This window comes from Pseudorasbora parva, chromosome 2 (assembly GCF_024679245.1).
Source record: "Pseudorasbora parva isolate DD20220531a chromosome 2, ASM2467924v1, whole genome shotgun sequence".
Lineage (NCBI taxonomy): Eukaryota > Metazoa > Chordata > Actinopteri > Cypriniformes > Gobionidae > Pseudorasbora > Pseudorasbora parva.
In genome coordinates, this window is record NC_090173.1 from 55,585,957 (window position 1) to 55,603,854 (window position 17,898).

The following is a 17,898-nucleotide window of genomic DNA, read 5'->3' on the forward strand; positions in this document are numbered from 1 at the left end:
ACAGACAGTGCTGCTGAAATCAGGGAGGGAGAGTCGCATCTGATGCTCACGCACAAGCACACCGTTTACTTCACTCTCTTCGTTTATCGGGTAAAACTTGTGATATCCAAAATAATCTCACTGTTTTGTATGAGATATGTGATTTACACTGGTTGTAACGTGACTTACACGTTGTTCAATTGTTTGGAAGAATCGTCTTTTATAGATGCAAGGGGATCGGCGGCGGCGGCGGCTGAACCCCAGACAGTGCAGGATAGAGTCGGCAACGGTGAGTTTTTTTTTTTTTTTTAATTATTTAATTTAAAACCATTAAATTATTTAATGGTCAAACACACACGCGATCTTGTTCCTAATATGCTAGAAGCAGAGTACAGGAAAGTTCACCCTGAAATTAAATTAAAGCCCTTAACTTACTCACCCTGCTGTTGATTTAATGCCCTATGTCTTTCTATCCCTTTCGGACCTCAAAAACAGAAATAATAAATACAATAAAACATTGTCCTGCGCCTTCTTAATGTGAGTGGATAGCGACCAGGTTTAAACATTACAAAAATTATTACAAAAGTTTGACGCAATGATATAGTGAGACGCCCGCCATATAGGGAAAGTGTCCAGGGGGAATATAAGGTTTTGGGAGATATAAACTATTATTCAGTCAAAATACTGAGCTCAATCGTTAGTCTGTGCACGCGCGTTCCAGTAATGACTACTAAAGCGGCGCTCATTCTCACGCACTGTTGTCATGGCCGTTTCAATAAACTTCAAATGTACCTTAGCCATGCGTCTTCCCCTCCCGCGCAAAGGGAGGCACAAAGCCCGCCAAAATGGCTGTGGCACCTGAATTTCACAAATCAATAGAATGAGATCCACAAATATATGCAGGAGTTTCACAAAAATGAATTAGATTCAAAAATAAATACAATGACATTTGTAAATAACAAAAAAATCCACACATATATTTTTATGTAACTCTGCCTTGCATAAGTTGCATTAATTTGTGAATCGCTTCCTGTGCATTTGTTGATGGCTTCCTCTGCATTTGTGGATCTCTTCCTGCGCATTTGTAAATCCCATGGATTTTTAAACATTTCTAGCGGCAGCCAATCAGATTACGGCCATATCGTAGCACGTTCTTGCTCCAATCAATCAAGTTTTGGCCAGTGCCGCTGAAAAACAGAGTTACGACCACTGAGCTATATAGATATATATAGAGTTATATAGATATATAGATTTATATAGATCAGATAGATAAAGCAACAATAATACCCCCATACACACCCTGCTATTTTGCAAGTTCTCCCACTTGGAAAGGTGGAGGGGTCTGAATTTGTCATCTTAGGTGCATGTCCACTGTTAGAGACCTAATAGGAAATGTTTGACCTCTGTATGTATGTATATATACATACATACATACATGCATAGACACAGGTGCTGGTCATATTAGAATATCATCAAAAAGTTCATTTATTTCACTAATTAAAGAGAAAATTACTAATTAAAATTCACTAATTAAAAAGTAAAACTCGTATATTATATTTAATCATTACACTGTCAAAGCTTACTCCACCGGAGGCATGGCATCTTCCTGTTTGTGGTCTAGTGAAGTTTCTATTGGTGACATCTGTAGATTGGCAGGCTGGTCCTCACTGTCTACTTTTACCAAATTCTACAGCCTGGAAGTCCCTGCAGGCACAAGTCCTCGCTGTATAAAAATACTAAGATGGCATCTGCAAGCCCGTCCTATTAATAAGTTGGCATCTGGGGCCTTCATATGTAGTTACTGGCCTTTTTAAGCACCCAGTACGCATTGAATATATATATATATGCAGGTGCTGGTCATATAATTAGAATATCATCAAAATTCCATTCAAAAAGGGAAACTTGTATATGATATTCATTCATTACACACAGACTGATATATTTCAAATGTTTATTTCTTTTAATTTTAAAGATTTACTGACAACTCAGGAAAATCCTAATTCAGTATCTGAGAAAATTATAATATTGTGAAAAGGGTCAATATTGAAGGCACCTGGTGCCACACTCTAAACAGCTAATTAACTCAAAAAACCTGCAACGGCCTTTAAATGGTCTCTTAGTCTAGTTCTGTAGGCTACACAGTCATGGGGAAGACTGCTGACTTGACAGATTCACATGGTTGGACAGGAGCTGAAGTCAGTACTTCAAGAACCACTACACAAGACATTGGTTTCAGCTGTCGCATTCCTTGTTTCAAGCCACTCTTGAACAACAGACAGCGTCAGAAGCGTCTCGCCTGGACTAAAGACAAAAAGGACTGCTGAGTGGTCCAAAGTTATATTCACTGATTAAAGTAAATTTTGCATTTCCTTTGGAAATAAGGGTCCCAGAGTCTGGAGGAAGAGAGGGGAGGCACACAATCCACGTTGCTTGAGGTCCAATGTAAAGTTTCCACAGTCCATATGGGATGGTTTGTGGTGCCATGGCATCTTCTGGTGCCATGGCATGGTTTTCTGAGGTCCAAGGTCAACACAGCCATATACCAGGAAGTTGTAGAGCACTTCATGCTTCCTGCTGCTGACCAACTTTATGGAGATGCAGATTTCCTTTTCCAACAGAAATTGGCACCTGCACACAGTGCCAAAGCATTGTTTTTAATTGGCCAGCAAACTCCTTGGTGTTGGTGTCCACACAGCTGACATGTTTATCTGTTGTTTATTTATATATTCTATATATTCTATATATCTATTTTGTGCCTGAAATAGACACTGCCTTCATGCACTTACAGTACTTGGATGTTCATTCTTTGTAGTGAAGTGTCGTTCATGTCCATCTTTAATATGACTCGAGAACGACTGGTTTTCTCAGAGAGCGATTCGTTCATTTTGTGTTGACCACGCATGCATAACATCCCATGTTCTGTACAGGAAACAGAACTTATTAGTTCATTTTTCGAGTCCGGGTTTGAGTCATTCGTTCATCAAGTCCCACCCCATAGACAAGGCTATGTAGTCTGTACCAGAAACAGAAATTATTCGTTCTTTTGAGTCTTCGGTCCTAGTCTCGTTCTTTTGTCACGTGATAGCCGTGTTGGATACATAAATAGTTCATTCACAACCTTCCTCACAAACAAGTGCGTTTTTTTTGTTTGTTTGTTTGTTTGTTTTTAGCTAGTAAGCCTATAATAATTTTCCTATACATTTTTCCTTATTTCCCATATCTTCTGATTATTTTATAATAATAACTATATTACAACATGCAGTCAATAATACAACTGTAATGTAATGTTGTATATGTTGTGACTTGTGAGACACTGAAGCGGTGTGGTCCTGTGACAAAAGAACAAGACTCAAAGTCAGATCCTAAGAACGACTTGAACAAGAAGACTCGAAAGATGAACTGCTTCTGCATTAAGCCTATGGGGACTTGAACGAACGACTTGAACGAGAAGACTTGAGAGATGAACTAATCTCTTCTGTTTCCGGTGACTTCATAGCCTTGCCTAAATGGGGTTGGGACTTGATGAACGAATGACTCGAAGACTCGAGAGAACTAATCTTTTCTGTTTCCGGACGCATGTAAAACATATGAGGCTGTCACGGCCCAGATCAGACATGATGACAAAACTAACGGCTCGACAGAAGTCACGAGTGGTGTAACGTTACTAATCTTTCTGGAACAGACGTGATCAAATGTGACTAAAAAGTGACTAAAGAAGCAACGATTTGGATCAGGCAAGCTCAATTAATTAATCATTTTTATTCTCAAAGTTTGGCCATGACTGCATTAGCTTGTAGTTTATTTTTTATTCCAAAAGTACTAAATGGGTTGAAAAATGTAACGTAACATTTTAATTAGATTCTGCTTAAATGAATGAGTTAAATGAAAACAAATTTTGCTGAATGAGTTTCAAAATGATCCGAACTTCCCATGACACGTCTCAATCGCTTTCGGTCTCTCTCATGCTGGCACAGCTGTCAGCGCTGTTCAGAGTCCTGCACGGGTCCATTTTTGGAGACCCGCAAGGTTTAGCACCAGATCCGACCCGTGACCCGTGAAAATATCAAAATTAAATCCGTACCCGCCCAGACCCGTTAATATTTGGCCCGTTACCCGACCCGTGCCCGCGATAAATCACACACGCTAAAACATTCAAATTAAAATGCTTTATTTTTTATCCTGCACCTCTCTCAACATCAACAGCGTCATGAATGGGCTAATGAAACAGGCAAAAGTGCCTTTAAAGACTCATTGTCAACAATTTCATATAGCTACTCCACTCACCAACTTTACTTTTACGTCATCCATTGCTACTCCTGCAACGCTCGCTCCATCTGTGCTACGAGAGGCATCAACAAAGGTTTCAATGTCGCAGTGATGGTGACGTGATGGGTCAAATGGCATATCGTTGTTGCGTGTATGTGTAATGGTAATTTGGACATAGAAATTGTAATAGCCTACAATATGTTCGATGGGGGAAGAAGGAGGCGGGAACTGGCGAACATTTAAAAGACTTTAACCAAACAAAACGAAAGTAACGTGGGCAGCCCCTCACGAACATATGCCAAGCGCACACACATAATAAAAAGTAAACACAACTCAACGTCAAATCCAGGTCTGGTGATATCTCGTCCTTATATGCTTCTTCCGAGCTCCCTCAGAGGACTCGAGACCGGTGTGGCTTGCATGTGACGCTCATTCACAATCACGCCCTGGTCTCTCTCTCTCTCTCTCTCTCTCTCTCTCTCTCTCTCTCTCTCTCTCTCTCTCGTTCACTTTGCCACAGAAATATTGCACATATTTTTCATCCGCCCATTTCATCCGCTACTACCCTCCCGCACAGAGTTAATTATCCGCCCGCATCCCCGCTCGTGAATTTTATAAATGTCACAATCCACCCGTTTTAGACACTTTAATGCGGATACCCGCGGGAGATGAGTTCTTTGAAAAAGCCTTATATTGTCATGACATCCATTTCTGACGTAATTTGGGGCTTAGACTCTGAGGTTTTTTCCACAGTAACTTTGCCCGGTCTCATTTTATTACATCATTACACAACATAAGATTTGATAGGCTACTCATCACAGAAAATGTATTTATTAGGTCTAATTAAAGGTGGGATAAGTGATATCTGGTAACCGTTGTTATTTCAAATCACCAAAACAAACACGCCCCTACCCCCAAAAAGGGTCTCGGCCCTATATTGATAGCTCCGCCCCACACATACGTAACCCAGGCAACCACTACTATGGCAGAATCTGTGTTACTAATCCAGGTCGAATATTCAATGAAAAGTCACCCCTTCATCACAAAAACACAAACAGTTCTCATGAACAACTCGATAGAACACCAGACCGACAGTCCAGCTAATGACATATTACAATTATGAAAAGATTAGAGTTATAGCGATCATAGCGAACAGTTCTCATGAACAACTCGATAAAGTTAGTAGGCTCAATAGTCCAGCTAACGACATATTACAATTATGACCGGATGGGTAATTTAAGCCCCGTTTCCACCAAAATTACCCGGAACATAACTCTTTTACTGGAACTTTTCTCCCCCCCCAGGCCTGCAGCTGTCTGCGTTTCCACCGCGATAAAGTTCCGTGAAGATTAGGCAAATTAGTCCGGTGATGTAGGACTGCGCGCGACTGCTCCTCCAAGTCAGTGACGGACAGTAATCATTTTTGTGTGTACCGACTGAAAGATTTAGTGGACTGTTTACATGAGACGTTATCTAAACCATCTTTAATTATTTAAAGTGTTTACATGTGATGACTTTCAATCGCAATCATTTTGTGACATGCAGTTTGTCTGCCGCGTCAAAAATGTCAACGCTGTTTTCTCCAGCAGCTGGAATGTGTTTACTGTAGCCATAGCAACTCTTAATGGCCACCAGGACTAATACAGTATTATATAAATTTGTTGTAAAGTGTAATAATCATCTCAGAAAAAAAAAAAATCTTCTGTCAGGCGCAGTTAAAGTAAAAACTGCCTGGGGCAATATACGCTGTGTCATTATCCCAACATTATCTTCATAACTTATGAAATAAAAGGTTTACCCCTCAGAAAAATTAACTTTCCTGTCTTGTCAACATGAGCGCTGCGCGCGCTGTCACATCATGTAAGGACGCACACTTAAAAGTAATCGGTCAGGTCGTTTACATGGTGAAAAAAAATTAATAACGAGTATGGAAGAGATTCAAGCTGTGCTGCTTTTGCTGGTTATGTATAGGTTTACTAAGAGGTTATTAACAACGACAGAAAAGAGCACTAATATGCAGATTCAGCAGCATGCAGCATATTCAGAAAGCTTGTAAAGCTAGATTTAAAATGACAATGTATATTATTATCAGCTATTACGGACATTGCACGTGAGATGGCTGAGACGAACGCGGCGCGCGCCATCAGACAGAGAGCAAGACTGATATTTACTGAATGTAAAACGAACCTCGCAAAAGACTTTTAAAAATGCCTGCTGAAATAAAATGCTAAACCAATCAGCATGTTCAGCGCCCAAGTCTCGCCCTCGAAAGTTCCTGAACTTTGAAAAAGTACTACTTTGCGAGCAAGGCCGTTTGGAGGGGGAAATATTTACCCGGAACCTGGTTCCTGCGGTCTAAACACACCAAGTACCACCCAAAGTTCCTGATTCCTGGGTAAAGTTCTTGTGGTGGAAACGGGGCTATAGATGTAAAGAGGAAACAAACATACCGGTATATTAGGAGTATAGTATCTTACCTGTCGAACACATTTTGTGAGCTGCCGCTTGAAACCTTCAAACACTGAGGGGATTTAGATTCTCCATACGGTGTGGAAATGAACGGGTCTTTATCATCGCTGAAGTAAGCCACAAAACGATCGCAAATGGACAAACAAGCGAACATGACACACAAGCATATTCAAGCAAAAGCAGCATATATGAGTTCTTTCTTGGCTAATGTCCGTTCTGTGTGACTCGTGTGTTGGGCCTCTCTTCTCACCATAGACACGCCCCTTACCTGCTGATTGGCTACAAGTTTGTTATTACACTCAGCCCGAGTCCTTTTTCTAAAACGGTTTTGAAATTACACTTATCCCACCTTTAATTGTATAAACTATAATACTGATCTGCCATTGTCATTGTCGCTATATGATAACATCAACTTTTCTCCAGAACGACACTGTGAAGCTGCTTTAAAACAATCGTCTTCATTAAAGCAGTATATAAATAATGTTGACTTGACAGAATGGACGCCAATGGCGATCTCAGCAAAAATATCACTCGCAAATTAATATTTTTAGTCGCAGTCTGGAGCCCTGTAGGGTTTAATCGAATCGAACAATTAACCAATGACAACATAACATGTGAGACTAGGGAAGCAAATAGGTGTGTTCGACATCGGCTGCGGCTGGATGCATGCGATCGGCGAGAGTAGCCGAGTGCAGACAGGGAGGAGCTGCAAACGAAGACGTGAATTCAGACACTTTCTGCTTCCCGCAGTGACGCTTGCATTGTGTTTGCAAACTTTATCACAGCTGAAGTTAAATAAATGCAATATTTCTCAAACACACAGATGTTTCAGATGACATTTTGATTCAATACTTGATGTACTGCTTAATAAAGCGTCTGTTTGGACAAGAATAAAGTTCAACATATAAACCTACACTATCAATCAGTTTTAGTTTGATAAACATGACAATATAACATTGCAACTACATGAAAAGAGGTTTTACTGTTATAAATAAATGATTTGTGAGCATTAGTGTAACATAAGGTTTTAGAATAAACACGAAACGCACGTGATCGCTGTCATGCGGTGAATCCGGCCAATCTTGGATCAGCTGTGTCGTCATCAGAGCTCGAGCAGCCTCCTGCAGTCCCCCTTGAGAATCTGCACCGGCTGCTCTCGATTCGCTCTCGCGGTACTTTGTTGGCATATGTCACAGTCATGTGCCGTTGGCACTGCCTCAAATCGGACAGAATTTCTAACCGGCACGCAGTGCTTTAAGTCTGCCGCCGATCGGTCTGCACATCGCTGAGTGAAGGCGAACAAGCCTAATGATATTATCACATGAGGGCAAGAAATCACATGACAAAAGGGAACATATGGCAAACCAGGAAAACATGAACATTATATGGAAAAAACATTATACAAAACCAAAACTTTAGACATTACACAGTTGCTCTTAAACTTAAAAAGCTGACCAAGATAAGTCCTTAAAGGACAAATCCGGTGAGAAATGAACCTAGGGGTAATTAACACATACCGAGTAGATCGTTCTCTGGGATGCATTTTCATGAAAATTGAATGTAAAGAGTTTTATCTCTAAAAACAGATTAGCAAAGTGTATGTGGTTCAACTCGTCGAGACTGTGTTTTCCAAGATGGCGCATGTCCGTGAACGCGTAATGTACTGTGTTTATAAAGTATCTTCTTATTAAACTGTTTGTACACGTACAAAGTTCTCAATTCTTCATTTTGCATGTAGGGACCCTCATTATGCTGCCGTGTTAGTGTGAGGCTATTTTGAGCCTTGTTAGTGGTATTAACTAGCGGTTTAATTTTACTACCCTGTACCCCATAGACAAGTGGTATAAGCTAATCTGTTTTTAGAGATAAAACTCTTTACATTCAATTTTCATGAAAATGCATCCCAAAGAAAGATCTACTTGGTAACCATCTGTTAATTACCCCTAGGTTCATTTCTCACCAGAGTTGTCCTTTAAGGGGCTAATTATATGGGCCATTTGTGTGAACAAAAATACAGTTGATTTCATTCTGAGGCACAGTCAAATTGAAAATGCATCTAACTAAAGATGACTGAAAACACACAATCTTTTTGAATACAGATTGGCAACAAACAGTTAATGAATGCAACTTTCTGTGTTTACTCCCCTTGTGCATATATTTAATGAGGAAATTAATCTGAAATGCATCCTAGTTTTTGCGGGACAAAATACATATAAATGTATTGTTGACTGCTTCAAAATGTCTCCGCTTTAACAAAATCATTTCTATTCTTCAAGGTCTGCATTTGTACTGTGAATGATCATTAGAAGGCATTAAACAATGGGCAAGTATAATGTTGTTTTATAGCACTTACCAGTCATTGTTTTAAAGTAAAATATCTCACCTTTTTTGCTATTTTTTGGTTTTCAGAAAAGCAAGAGGATCCTCCAATGGAGACATGGAGTGAGTCTATGGTGAGCAACTGGTTAAGATCAATAGGAATTAAAGAAGTATACATCGAAAAACTTCATGAAGAGGAAGTAAACGGTCTGATCCTACGTGAACTATCAGAACAATATCTGAAAAAAGAGACTGGAATGAAATCCGGACCTGCGCTTTTGATAATCAACAAAAGAGATGAGTTAGTAATTAATTCACAAAAAGCCCAACGCCAACATGATCATTTACACAAACAGTCTTCTGGAAAAAATGACAATGGAGCAAGTGCAATTAAAAGTGTTGACACAAGAGCCGATGTCAATGAAGAGAATAACAAGGAAGAAGATTCTGTACTTGTGGAAACACCAAAGAGAGATTCAAAACCACGACCTTTTGATATGAAAGGTGTTGATTTTACATATGTTAAGAACAGTGTACTCTTACCAGAATCAGGGGTGAGTGATTTAATTACTCCATGTCATGAGTATAAGTCCTTTGCCATTGCTGCAACACTGGACTGCCAAAGACTACAGGCCAAGTTTGCAAAGGAAGTGCTGAAATTTGCTACTGGTTGTATAAATGTTCGTACAAATGGCACAATACATTTTGGTGTCATGGACAGTAGAGGTGACACTGGTTATGTTCATGGTGAAATCATTGGTGTTCCTGTGAAGGAAAAAGATGTATACTATGATTCATTAGATTACATTGAGAGGAGTTTCTCTAGCTCTGATAGCGAACTTGTACGACTATGTATTAGTGAACCTCAGTTTATTAAAGTAGTTTGTTCAAACGGTAATGAGGAACACTATGTTGTGGAGGTCGATATTAAGCCAGAAGTGAGCATAGTGAAGAATAAGGTGTTCTCTGTTAGCCTGCCAAATTTCAATGAGAAGGCAAACAAAGTACAATTAGAGAAGAAAACAGCTTATCAGAGAGTGGGTTCTAATACAAAACCTGTAGATGACCTGAATGAGTTCTACCAACACATCAAATTTAGGGATGATCGGAGAGAAGAGGCAGAGAAAACGGATAATTTCACAACACCAAATCTATGTCAGAACCTGGGAAAAAAGCTCAAAATGCTCATAACAGGTGGAAAGAAATTAATGGACAAGGAAAAATGGTACATACTTGTTACCAATCGATTTCAGGAGAAGGATCTGCAACACATTGATTTTTTGCTGAACATGAACATCTTCTGTGTGTTTGACTTTGATCCAGATTCCAATGTGTCTGGGTTATGCCATGAATACAATAAGCACCATGAAGTGAACCGCCATTTCATGCAGAACTACAAAATTCCCAGCGGCTTGAGCATCCGAGACTTTGAGAGTCATCTGCGTCTGTTTGATCAAACCAGCTGGATATTTTGCAATGGCCGGAGCGATTTCAAAGGCAACGAGCCTTTTTGTGATGAGAAGACCTGGGTTAAAACAAAAAGAACCCTTTTAAAGCATTGTGTGTCATTGATCTGCAAAGATATCTTGCCCAAAGGAACCTTTCAAGTAATCTTCATTCTTACTTCCCCTGTTGACATTCCATTCAAAAACACGTTCTATGAGTTCTTCACTGACATGGAAGGACATGAAGACATTATCTGCCTTGCAGAATTGGAGGAGAATTTCAAGGATTGGCAGAGCTTTGCTCTAGGATCGTGTGACATGGAAACAGTAAACAGTTCAAGTGTTGTGGGGATGACAATAAGTCAAGTAAATGCAACCCTCCAACAGGTCCAACCTACCACTACACGGGCCACCAAACGATTACCGATCCATGTCAAAGGGGAGTGTTTCCTTGATACTCGAGAGGAGGAAGCTAGATGTTCATTGGAGATTCTGAGTCTAAACCACTGTGAAGAAGCTAGTCCCGATGTCATTGAATCTGAAAAGGAGAATATTGAGCAGCAGTTTTACCATGGGGGAAAAGTAACTTGGATGACTCTCTGGCTTGCGGATAAAAAAATTATTGGGGAGGTAATTCAAAGAGATGCTTACAATGAAGTCAACAATATGGTGAAAGACTGCCTTTGCTGGTGTTTAGATCGGGCCCCCATCAGCTGCATCAACATATACCATCATCCTGGCAGTGGTGGCAGTACAGTGGCAAGGCAGGTACTGTGGAATAACCGAAGGGATCTAAGGTGTGCCGTTGTGAAACCTTCATACTCAGCATCGGTTGTTGCAGAAGAGGCCGTTTGGCTTCGGGAATACGAAGAAAAAGATCCCCAAAATTGCCTCCCTGTTCTCCTTCTGTTTGAAGACTGTGATCAAGAGTCTTTAGAAGATGTGAAGAATGAATTGGAAGTAGCTGTCAATACCAAGAAAATAGCACGTGGAACTCTCTGCTTCATTCTACTAAGTTGTAGGCGATCGCACAATCCAGAGAAGATGTGCAAGGAATCACCTCAACAGAATGTTTCTATTACTCACAAACTTTCAGAGAAAGAAAAAGAGCAGTTTTCCAAAAAACGACAAAGACTTGAAAAGCAGTTCAAGCCAGAATTCATTCTAACATTTGTCTTGATGAGTGAGGAATTCGAGATCCACAAAATTGCTGAATATGTCAAGAAGTTTGTCAAGCATTTACTGCAAGACATTGACCACAAGTCTGTGGTTACTACACTTGTTCTTTATGTGGCATTGCTCAACACTTACATGCAGAACTCATTCCTCTCTCAGTCACATTGTGAAGCTCTTCTGGCTCTGTCCCTCCATGTGGATAGGTTTCGACGACATACCTTTGAGACTTCTCTAAGTGAGCAAGCAAAATTGGTCTTAATACACTTAAGGGACGAAACCACCTACATTAAGTACATCAGAATCATTCATCCACTGGTTGCAAAGGAAATCCTCCACAATCTTCTGGGTGACAGACAACAGCAACAAAGTGATCTTGCTTTGGATCTTCTCAACAATGATGTGCTCTTTGAGCACAGGTTTGGAAAAGATCAGTACATGAAGTTCTTGCGAGATCTGTTCATGACACGCCGCAAGATCAGCAAAGGTGATAAATTTGACAGCTTTTTCTCCCCCCTAATTGAGCATGTGAGAGAGAAAGAGTGTCCAGATAAAGCCATTGAGCTTCTCAAGGCGGCTTACAAGCGTTTTAATGAGGATGCTTTTTTTGCTCAGCAACTGGCTCGACTCAATTACAAACATGACAGATTTGAAGAAGCAGAAAAGTGGGCAAAAACTGCAGTAGAGAAAATGCCCAAAAATTCCTACATTCTCGATACCAGAGGTCGGGTGTACAGGGAGTGGTTCACAGCAAAATGCAAAGCCATGGAGCAGGATGAAAAAACACCTGAAAACACAGTAGATGCTTTGGAAACAGCACTAAAAGCCATTGAATGTTTTCAGGCATGCAAGAATGCAGCAGTTGAGGACAGAGATACCATCAACAATGCTGGCTGCTTTGGAGTAGTAGAGGTAGGATGTGCAATGCTGAAGCTAATGCGCACTCTTCATGTGTTTTCAAGGGGAAAGCCTTCAGAATTAATCGAATACCTCCTTACAGATTATATTCCTGTTGAGATAGAAAAACCATGGGGAGAGTTTCATTTTAAGCTGAAAAACCTCCAAAAAATAATGCTGGAGGCACTGGAATGGCTTTCGGAAGACTTGAGTTACTTCCAGACTGACCTGAACACCGATGAGGAGAAGACATCTGACACGGCTGAGAGGGCCATTAAGAATTCCATGCACTGGCTGGTGAACAAGTCTACTGATTATGGCAAATACTTCAGTGGTGCTGTTCATAGTACAAACCAGAACCAAGGGAAGTTAAGTCCTCTCATGAAACGCATGAGGATTTATTATTATGGTGGGGGAAACATCACTACAATTTTTTCCCTCCTAACAAGCCAGAAAGACGGTAATCCTGTGAGTGTTCTGGAGCACATTATTTCACTTTACCCAAGCAATCCTATGACTGCACAAATGCCACAAGCAGACCTTGTCAAGTACATAGCATCGCACTTTGCTTTAAGTTGCCTCTCAACTCAGTCTTCTAAGCTGGCTGCATTTCAGGATCTACAAAGGCTGAGTCGCCAATTTCCTAAAGAGAAACAGAGATGCTTGCCAAATGCTCTTTTCCTACTCGTCTTACTTTTCTGGCCAGAAGAGCATGACGCAGAAGGGGAAAAAGAACACAAGTATGAAACAGTTCTCTCTGCTGTTGAACATCTCCAGAGAAACTATGACAAGAAACTGAAGGACATCCCTCCAAGGAAAAAGAGGATCTACACTCATTTCTTCCTGAGCAATGGGACTGGATTTGAAAAGTTTGTCCATAAGAGCAAGGTTGAAACAATCACAAAACTGCTGACTGTTTCAGAAAAACGGATGAAATGGTTTAGTGGAGAAGTATGGAAAATGCCAGAAATCTCTAAATTGCTGAGGTGTGTCACTGGCTGGACGGAGGATGAGAAGGTTTTTCTAGTGGGTCCCAAAGGAATGAAATTTCATATCCCAGCTCTTAAGACATCCTCAATACCCCATAACAATGAGAATGTCACCTTTTACCTGGGCTTCACTCTGAAAGGACCTGTTGCGTACAACATTACTGTACAAAAATAGAAAAACTTGCATGCGTTCTAATCTGTCTTTAGATGCAAATTACATTTAAGGTGGAGGAAATGTTATCCTCTAAGCCCATGGGAAATTGACATTAGCACTATACATTTAGTGAGAAATAGTTTGTTACTCTATTTAGTGTGATTGGTACCTTGCTCTTTTTTGTGTATAATTTGGTGCATTTCTCTAACAGTACTCAGATTTCATACATGCATATATGACTACGTAAGATTTAGTGTAGCTGTAGAGGGTCAATTTATTTGTTTTCATCTTTGTTTCCACATTTGTAATGTTTTTATTTTATTTTTGCTAATTAAGATTATGCTTTGTATAAGAATAAAGGCATTTACAATTAAAAATCAGGAAGTGATTATTTTTGCATGTATTAAATGTTAAAGAAAATTAGTCCTGTCACGGTTTTGCAAGAAAAAGGAACAAACACAGAATGAACAGGGATGGTGTTTTATTGACAAGACAGTAGACAAGGCACAAGGAGAGTGAAGTGTGAAACAGTAGGGTAGGGCAGATGACACAAAGGCAGGCAGGATGAACACTGAGACCAGTCCTGGGTGACAATGGGCTTTAAGACTGCAGAGGAAGAGGCAGCACCTGGTGGTATAATGGTAAGGGAAACCAGGCAGGAACGCACAGAACCAGAGGCTGGGAGATCTCCTAGAGTACCAATCCTGCTGCCAGGCAGTGGCCAGGAAATCTCAGGATGCAGGACAGGGCAGAAACAGACACAACAAGACTTGTGATGAACAAGACAAGACCAGATAACAGATGAACTAGATACTGGAGATTAAAATCTTCATTAGAAATTAAAATAAAATGGAAAGAACAAAACAAGACTTGGATGCACAGGGGCAATAACTAACTATAGAACAAGACTAGAGGAAAAACAGTAACGAGGATACACTAGAACTAAAAACAAAAATCAATAATTCACTTTAAAAAAAATTATGTCAGCAGTTACTCAAGTTGTTCCAAACCTGAATTAATTTCTTTGTTCTGCTGAACACAAGAAGAATATCAGAAACCAATCAGTTGATGGACCCCGTTTAAACTAGCATATAAACCATGATTAAAAATGTAATCAATAAAATAGGAATTTATACCTGTTTGATATTACGCTGGACCAGTGCGGTTTGGAGAATACCTATAACGTGGTTTTAGAGAACAACCATTAGCACTGAGTGTTGCACACTAAATGAATTCCCGCAAATGGCTATTCTCTAGCCGTTGAGCGTACATCAGTTGGACACTTCTTATTGCAGTGCATTGTAAGATTGAAGGAATGCACTGAATAAAGTCCACTATGGCTTTAGACATCACTACAAATGGCTGACCACTCAAATAGTTACCTACAGGGGGTGATTTTGGACACAGACATGGACTAGCACAAGGGGGCGAGACAAGAGGAGCACATGGCCAACACGTGGGCTGTGTTCCAGTTGGTTTTTATAATGCCCTTCACTTGCTAACTTCCCTCTGTATTGTTCAGTCAGATGTGCATCATTGCTTGTGTTGCATGAGTGCCCACTACTGGAGGATCTTTTGCAATGGACTGCACTGGAACATCCTAAGCCCTTGATCACTCAGAATCCATATGGAGTTGATTTATTATTTATTTATTTTCCTTACGAAATGTTTTAATGCAGCATTCGATATACAGTGCATCCAGAAAGTTTTCACTTTTCCACATTTTGTTATATTATTTCAAAATGGATTAAAATATTTTTTTTTCCTAAATTCTACAAACAATACAACATAATGACAACGTAAAATCAGTTGAAATCTTTGCAAATGTATTGAAAATAAAAAACGCAAAAAAATATATACAGCCTTTGCTCAATCATTTTTGTTAAAGCACCCTTGACACCAATTACAAGTCTTTTTGAGTATAAGGCTACAAGCTTGGCACACCTATTTTTGGGCAGTTTCTCCCATTCTTTGCAGGACCTCTAAAGCTCCATCAGGTTGGATGGGAGTGTCGGTGCACAGCCATTTTCAGATATCTCCAGAGATGTTCAATCGGGTTCAAGTCTGGGCTCTGGCTGGGCCACTTGAAGACATTCACAGAGTTGTCCCGTAGCCACTCCTTTATTATCATGGCTGTGTGCTCAGGCTCATTGTCCTGTTGGAAGATGAACCTTTGCTCCAGTCTGAGGTCCAGAGCTCTCTGGAGTAGGTTTTCATCAAGGATGTCTCTGTGCATTGCTGCATTCATCTTTCCCTCGATTCTGACTAGTCTCCCAGTTCCTGTCGCTGAAAAACATCCCCACAGCATGATGCTGCCACCACCATGCTTCACTGTAGGGATGGCACAGGTAATGAGTGGTGACTGTTTTTCTCCAGACATGATGCTTGTCATTCAGGCCAAACAGTTCAATCTTTTTTTCATCAGACCAGAGAATTTTATTTCTCGTGGTCTGAGAGTCTTTCACGTGCCTTTTGGCAAACTCCAGACGAGCTGCCATGTGTCTTACTGAGGAGTGGCTTCCGTCTACAGGCCTGATTAGTGGAGAGCTGCAGAGATGGTTGTTTTTCTGGAAGGCTCTCCTCAGAGAAACACTGGAGCTCTGTCAGAGTGAACATCACTTGGTCTCCTCCCTGATTAAGGCCCTTCTCCCCCAGTCAGGCAGCAGCTCTATTAAGAGTCCGGGTGGTTTCAAACTTCTTCCATTTATGGATGATGGAGCCCACTGTGCTCTTTGGGACAATCAAGGCTGCAGAAATTCTTCTGTACCGTTCCCCAGATCTGTGCCTTGAGAGAGTCCTGTCTCGGAGGTCTACAGACAATTCCTTGGATTCATGGCTTGGTTTGTGCTCTGACATGCACTGTTAACTGTGGGACCTGAAATGACCACAGAGTCCAATCAAGTTGTAAAAACATGTCAAGGATGATCAGTGGAAACAGGAGCTCCTGAGCTCAATTTTAAGTGTCATGGCAAAGGCTGTGAATACTTATGTATGTGTGATTTTTTTAGTTTTATTAAATTTGCAAAGACTTCAAACAAACTTCTTTAACATTGTCATTATCAGGTATTTTTTGTGGAATTGGGGAAAAAATATGATTTTAATCCATTTTGGAATAAGGCTGCAACATAACAAAATGTAGAAAAAGTGAAGCATTGTGGATACTTTCCAGATGCACTGTATATAGGTGTGTTTGGTTTGTTTTAAATATTTTTTTTAATAATTAATATATCAGAGTTGTTTGTGGAAGGGTAAATTAACGCGATATGCGATGACTTTACAATTGTGTTGCATTGTGTTATATGAAGCTGCCTGAAGTGTACACTGCATATCTTGGCTGCCATGTCATCAAAAGTTGCTGAAGGCAACTAAGTTTGAAGGATCCTTGGAAGGCCGCCTTCGTTTTGTCCTTTATTCGGCCTGTTTTGTAGGATGTATTCTTCGCAGCCTTAAATCACCCACAATCCTTTGCAAACATTTCAATTCATGAAAATAAACTGATGGAAAAAGAGTTGGTACTGAGCTTCTCTGAGTTTATTTTGAAATGTAAGACAAAATTAATGTTTTTGGACATTAAAGCATAGATGCTATCTTTTGTTTTGTTGCAAATTAAATACCAACACTAAACTGACAATAATGGGAGACCGCAGATGGCTGTTATTCATTGTAATGCATTAATAGAAAGCCTATTAATAAAAAGATTTGTAATGCAAAGTATATTTTTAAAATTAAGTTTTAATAGTATTTTTGTGCCTTGACCGAGGGGCGGGAACATGTATGCCGTAGCCAGGCAATACTAGACCGTCTCATTCTAGTGTTTAATTGCTGAGGAGGACACTAGCCGACAAGGCCTCAGAAGGACTGGGTTAGGAAGGATGCAGTCTCAGTACGATGCAGCCGTCCATTTGAGAAATACCCATGAAGTAGACTCGCTCCCTCTGCCAAAATCAACTCCCCTCGTGCACTTCACGAAGTGGAATGCATTTCAAAATGGTGGCAGTGTATATATTCCTGCTTAGGGAAATCTAAGAGTTCGTGTCTAAAAGAGCCTTATGTGTTCAAGCACAAGACAAACAAGAAAACATTAAACAGTGACAAGACCCTGGACCCTGACAAGTTCACCCAAAAATGAAAATGTATATATACTTTCTCTAACCCTGTATGCATTTCTTTCTTCTGTCTCCACACAGACATTTTTCAGACATTTTTG

The 17,898-nt window shown here is 40.2% G+C and overlaps 1 protein-coding gene across 1 annotated transcript; it reads left to right on the forward strand.

Annotated features, from left to right (window-relative positions):
- The first annotated feature begins 8,765 nt into the window (after positions 1-8,765).
- samd9l (sterile alpha motif domain containing 9 like) lies at positions 8,766-14,055 on the forward strand. Its single transcript, XM_067424766.1, has 2 exons — positions 8,766-9,037; positions 9,124-14,055. The coding sequence occupies exons 1-2, from the start codon at positions 9,034-9,036 to the stop codon at positions 13,710-13,712; spliced, it is 4,593 nt and encodes a 1,530-aa protein (XP_067280867.1). The 5' UTR covers positions 8,766-9,033; the 3' UTR covers positions 13,713-14,055.
- Positions 14,056-17,898: the final 3,843 nt, after the last annotated feature.